We start from the raw sequence: 5,127 nt of genomic DNA on the forward strand, positions 1-5,127 counted from the left end.
TTAACTGAACAGACTGAAGAAGAGTGCCGAGCACAGAAAGAAAGGTCTGGCAAGGAAAACTGCTTTGGAAGTGAAGAAAACATTAGTTTCCTTTTCTGAAATTGCCGCAGATCACAGTCATGGAAAGGTGACAGGCCACCAGCGGTTGCTGTTATACATAGAGAAGTATGGAGAATCTACATTTGTGAAAATGTATACAAGAGCACAACTGCACAAGCTTTGCCTGGCATACAGTGTCCAATTTCAAACCAGAGAATGCAAGGCAGATGTTGGCAAACAAAAAAGTATCATGAAACAAAGTACTTCTATGGTTTGTCCATTCTACCTTGACAATTTACGGACCGAGGCAAATGTTGATGAGGTAAACCAGAGAGTTTCCATCAGAATTATCAGGTCAAGGTAATTTTTGCAGTAGCAAAGTCCCTTAATTTCATTCAGGTTTTAACCAGCAATCAGTGAGTCAAAATTTGCAGGACACTGAGAAGTTGGACCTCTTTAAGACAAAGTAAATTTAAGCAGTTCACTTTGAAAAAAATGCCCCTTAGCTTGCACTTGTTTTCTAGGCCTTAGATATATACTACACACAGATGTATATAAATATATATCAGTGTGTTTGTTAACAATAATCATCCATCATTGTAGTTTCAGTGTAACAACTTCAACATCTGCTATCAAACTTAATACATACCACAGCAAAACAAGGTCACACTTACAGCAGAGTGGTCTTTCCTACTTTGAGTCTATTTATATTTACACTGGGAAAAAATGACGAGTCTGTGGCCTATGGCCTGGTTGAGTTTGTTACACTGTGAGTTAAGTATCCATGGTGATGTTACATACTGAGGTTTTCTTATTCTCCTCCCCATGTAGAGGTACTGATTTATTTAACTCTTCATTTTCAAACTTAATGCCCCAGCATTGCTTTTTCTGCTAATTGTTGTCTGTCCATATCTAATGGTGTTTTGGCATGTCTCCTGGAGTCGCCATGTAGGATTGTTATTTTGCCCATTACATGCTCTGACTTGAAAGAAGTGGTTGTCAACAAAATCCTGATTTATTATGGCTGGCTTTATGATGGGATTGGGAAAAGCTTTAAGTTTGATTGATACTAGAGACTGAAATCCAAGGATCATGGAGTTTAGATCAAAGAAAAGTTTGGACGATATGAATTTTTTGCCATCAGTACCAGCTGATAACTTCCACTTGATCAAAAAATCCAAGAATTGGCTCAGATCTTTCAGTCTGCTGTCTTGTATACTTTCTATGCCAATTTTATCTTGGAAGAGTTGAATAATTTTCGATGAATGGCTTAGGAGAGTAATAGTTGCATCAATGCTGCTAGCATCTTGTCCCTTTGTTGCAAGGTGAACTTTGTATGCCTGAAATAGTCAGAAACACTAGTTAATACATGAATTCTCTTTGGCTTTTTGGAGTTTCACAAGTGACCATATGAGCTGCAAATTCAAAATCCAGTTTTCGATAAGTCATCTTGCTAAACAATATATGTAACATAAAATGAACAAGAATGTCCATGAATGTCAATGGTTTAAATCGTCCATTACCTCATTTAAGTTGCTAAGTTATTAATTGAAATGCTGCATATTGATATATGTGACAGAGAAATACCTTCATTAGGCTCAGCATATTTTTGTCCAGAACGTCTTCTGCCCGGTGATTTCTAATTTTTGAGGAAGGGTTCAATTCAAAGTGCTCTGCTGTCAGCTTCGCATGGTATGACATTGTAAACTCTCCCTGGTCAAAGTTAAAGGCATTGACCAAATGCTCCCAAAGAATGTTCTTCTCCCCATATTGCAGATGTTTGTTTCCATCAAGAGAGCTCTTCAAGACATTATTCCTGAGCATTTTAACATTGTGCCGAGGAGATAATGAAAATTGTTTTTGGATCTGCAATCAATAATTCATTTTAATTGGTAAAATTCATTTTTGCTATGGATTTGCAAGTTACATTAGTTTTATTCTTAAAGTTATGTATAATATTATAAAGTATAATATTTCCATGCAGTACCCATTCTGAGTCATAGCTAGAGTGTCCTGCGCCCTTTTTGTTAATACATGAAATAAACCATAGCATGGTTTAATAATCCATTTATCTTGCTATTTTACTCTTATAAAGAAAACAGAGATTACCTTTGGGTCCATAAGGAAGACCATAGGGCACTTACCATTGAAGATGTTGTGACATGTAAAATGCCTTTGCACAGCCTCGTTGTCATCCAGAAAATGCAGCTTTATGAACTGTTGATTTACCTCAGCTCCATCTAAGATGCAGTAGTACACTCTTGTTTCATATTATGAAATGATAATAAAAGAGGAAATCACTCTGTTAGTACATTTATGGATATACAAAAAGGGTTTCATTAAGTATTTAGTTGCACAGGTCATGTACAGAAAAGAAACAATATTATAACCTATAAATTTAATACATTTTTTTGTCTTCAGAGTTTTCCAATGTGCACATCAGTGTCCATAATGTAAATAATAATTATTAGTTTTAATGATACAGAAGGACTGTGGCTTCTCGTTTTAAGACAAAAGTAAATCTTTTACTTCTTATTTGCAATTTATTAAGTCATTTCCTAATTTAATAGTTACATTGTAAAAGGAAAGTTGGTTACATTTGGGATAGTTCCCATGATATTAGGTGTTAAAACGTTACAGTTGTTCAAATTGTCAAGAAAAATAAGCAATATAATATAATTATTGTTTTACTTGAATCCTGTTTCCAGCATTTTCCTGACACCTTCCCAGAATATAAAAAACAAGGAACTCGCAGTGCATCCACTTGAAGGGAACTGGACTATTGGAAACCTGAAGCCATTGTCTCCTAAAAAAATGAACTGAAGGACATTTGATGCTAGTACAGGACCATTTGTCTCTGTTCCTAAAAAAAATAACAGGAGAAACATAGCCTTAATTAGAACCAAAGCACCCAAAAAGTTGGGCTGTTTGTTTCTGGTTCTAGTTCATTTGGGATTGTCTTTTTAATGCGATATTGACAGTGATCTTCAACAGTGCAGTGCCAGGGTGGATTTTGTTATTTATACAAATTTGCAAGGAACTCTCTATTGTTGAACAAGACATTCCTGTTGAAAATTTATCATGAAATTGTGAGATGCTTTTATGGCTAGGTGTGGTTAAAGTTATTACCTGGACCAACATAATGATATGACTAGTGTGATGCAAAAATTATACAGACCTTGCCCCAGAAGGAATCTTTCCTTAGTGCATCCCCCCTGACTGCGCTGGAAATTTCAGGCCAACTCGATATAAATTTACCTTTTTGTCGGGCCTTTTTGAACCCACCAACCCAGGAATTTCTAATCCCTTCTGTAGAGGGAGTATGGATGTTTTTTGGAACAACATCATTTAGTTCTAAATTCAATGGAATCTCTTTTTTTCTGACTATGATAATAAAATGCAAAGAAAGGAAGGAAAAATAGAATGGTTAATTTTGAATTAAACAGCTTAAATTAGCCATAATTTATAGGTCTCCAAGGGCGTTAACCCTGAATGTTCAACGCTTAAAAATAATTTTCTATGACTTCAATTTTGGCATTCACAATTACCCGAAAGGATTTCCATATTATCATGAATTTTCCCCAGGTCCACAAATCCTACAAGCTTGTGTTTCCCTCCTTTTACAACCATTTCTATATCTTCCTGTTATTATAGATTAGTAGAGCACCAATTAAATAACAAAGTCTTTATAACCTGATGCCCTTGATATGTACAAACCTTTCACTTATAGGTGTGTCTCCAACATCTAGACTATCATTTTTATATGTGTTTGCTTGACAAAAAGGAAAGTGCCCTAGCAGTAGTTGTCACTTTTTTTACAACAAACGTAAAGAGATTAATATTATTCCATGAATAAAATATGCATTTCAATACCAGGAAGAGGACATTTTGTATTTAGTTAGGGAATACAAATGGTGGTTGGTGGCCATTTTTTCAGATTTTAAACCATGTAAACCCCATCTTTGCAATATTTTAACTTACTTGTATCTTCACTTCATCAAGAACAAAGCCACCCCAATAGTCATGTTCTTTCTGGTTTGCTTTCTTTGCTTCCTGAAGGCACCATTTTAAAATATTTGCATCCCACCCTGGCTTCTGCTCCACTTTATTCTTGTGACATCTGTCAGATATTACCACATAAAAGAAATTAGTGGGCAAGGAAAAAAAAACACCAACTGCAATTAAAAACCCCAAAATTACAATTACCCTGCAAATAAGATTTCAATTAAAACATGTACACACCTGATAGTTCGATTACTTGGCAGATATATGACTTGCCAAAGTGAGTCTAGCACATGGGGGTTTTTAACAAACAATTCTATACACAGTTTCATAATCCTACCAAAAGAAGTAGAAGATATGCATCAGAGAGAGACCCAAGTGAAAGACAATCCATAAAACAATAATTATTATCACTTTGTCGAGCATTGTGGCCCATTTTTCGGGCTAAACTGGAGAATTTGGCGGGCTGAAATGTATTTTAGCCCACTGAAATAAACCAATGAAAAGTGAAAATCAAACAGTCGTACGATTTAAGCAGCCAATCAAAATCGAGACGCCATAGAATGTTCGCGCCGTCACGTCTTGCTGCATTGGTGAAAGAAATGATAGCGCCATTTTCATGCCCAAACCATGGCTGAAAACGCAGTAAACAATGAAGAAAACGTAAATTCGCAGTCTTCTTAACTGGAGGAAGAAGATCTACAAAAGTTAGAGGCTGATTGCGTGCCAGTAAACACCAAAAAACAGACCTCTTGGGGTTTGAAGAAGTTTACTCAGTGGCCAGAGAAGCGAAAAATAAGCTGTGATCTTCACACCGTGAGCCCGACTGAACTAAACGGAACTCGGTTGAGTTCAAGCATGACAATCAAAACAAAGAGTATGTCCCTATAAAGCATGCAGAACAAACCAAGAACAATCAAGGCGGTTCCAAGCAGAAAGATCAAGATTACACTGATGTGAGAATGTATGGGTTACCCAGTTCGTCGATGGATCCCATCTATCACTAAAATTGATGCTCAGTAAACTTCACCCTGATTGTGAAGCCCTGTTTCAGACTCCGTTGACAAAGTTCTCCAAGGCGGGAGA

The 5,127-nt window shown here is 36.2% G+C and overlaps 1 protein-coding gene across 1 annotated transcript; it reads right to left on the bottom strand.

Annotated features, from left to right (window-relative positions):
- Positions 1-642: 642 nt before the first annotated feature.
- Positions 643-3,849, bottom strand: LOC138057439 (uncharacterized). The gene is made up of 5 exons (XM_068903461.1): positions 3,588-3,849; positions 2,731-2,902; positions 2,184-2,299; positions 1,627-1,905; positions 643-1,379 (listed from the first exon to the last, which is right to left on the bottom strand). Exons 1-4 carry the CDS (start codon positions 3,667-3,669, stop codon positions 1,865-1,867), a joined length of 411 nt encoding a protein of 136 aa, XP_068759562.1. The 5' UTR covers positions 3,670-3,849; the 3' UTR covers positions 643-1,379; positions 1,627-1,864.
- Between the last annotated feature and the right edge of the window lie 1,278 nt (positions 3,850-5,127).

Source organism: Montipora capricornis, chromosome 7, assembly GCF_036669925.1.
Source record: "Montipora capricornis isolate CH-2021 chromosome 7, ASM3666992v2, whole genome shotgun sequence".
Taxonomy (NCBI): Eukaryota; Metazoa; Cnidaria; class Anthozoa; order Scleractinia; family Acroporidae; genus Montipora; species Montipora capricornis.

Excerpts from the sequence above, each read along its gene's own strand:
- LOC138057439 (XM_068903461.1), bottom strand. The coding sequence starts at position 3,669 with ATGGTTGTAAAAGGAGGGAAACACAAGCTTGTAGGATTTGTGGACCTG. Across the intron at positions 2,903-3,587 it reads TAATATGGAAATCCTTTCGG|GAACAGAGACAAATGGTCCT; the intron begins GTAATTGTGAAT and ends TATTTTTTTTAG. Across the intron at positions 2,300-2,730 it reads ATGCTGGAAACAGGATTCAA|AGTGTACTACTGCATCTTAG; the intron begins GTAAAACAATAA and ends ATATGAAACAAG.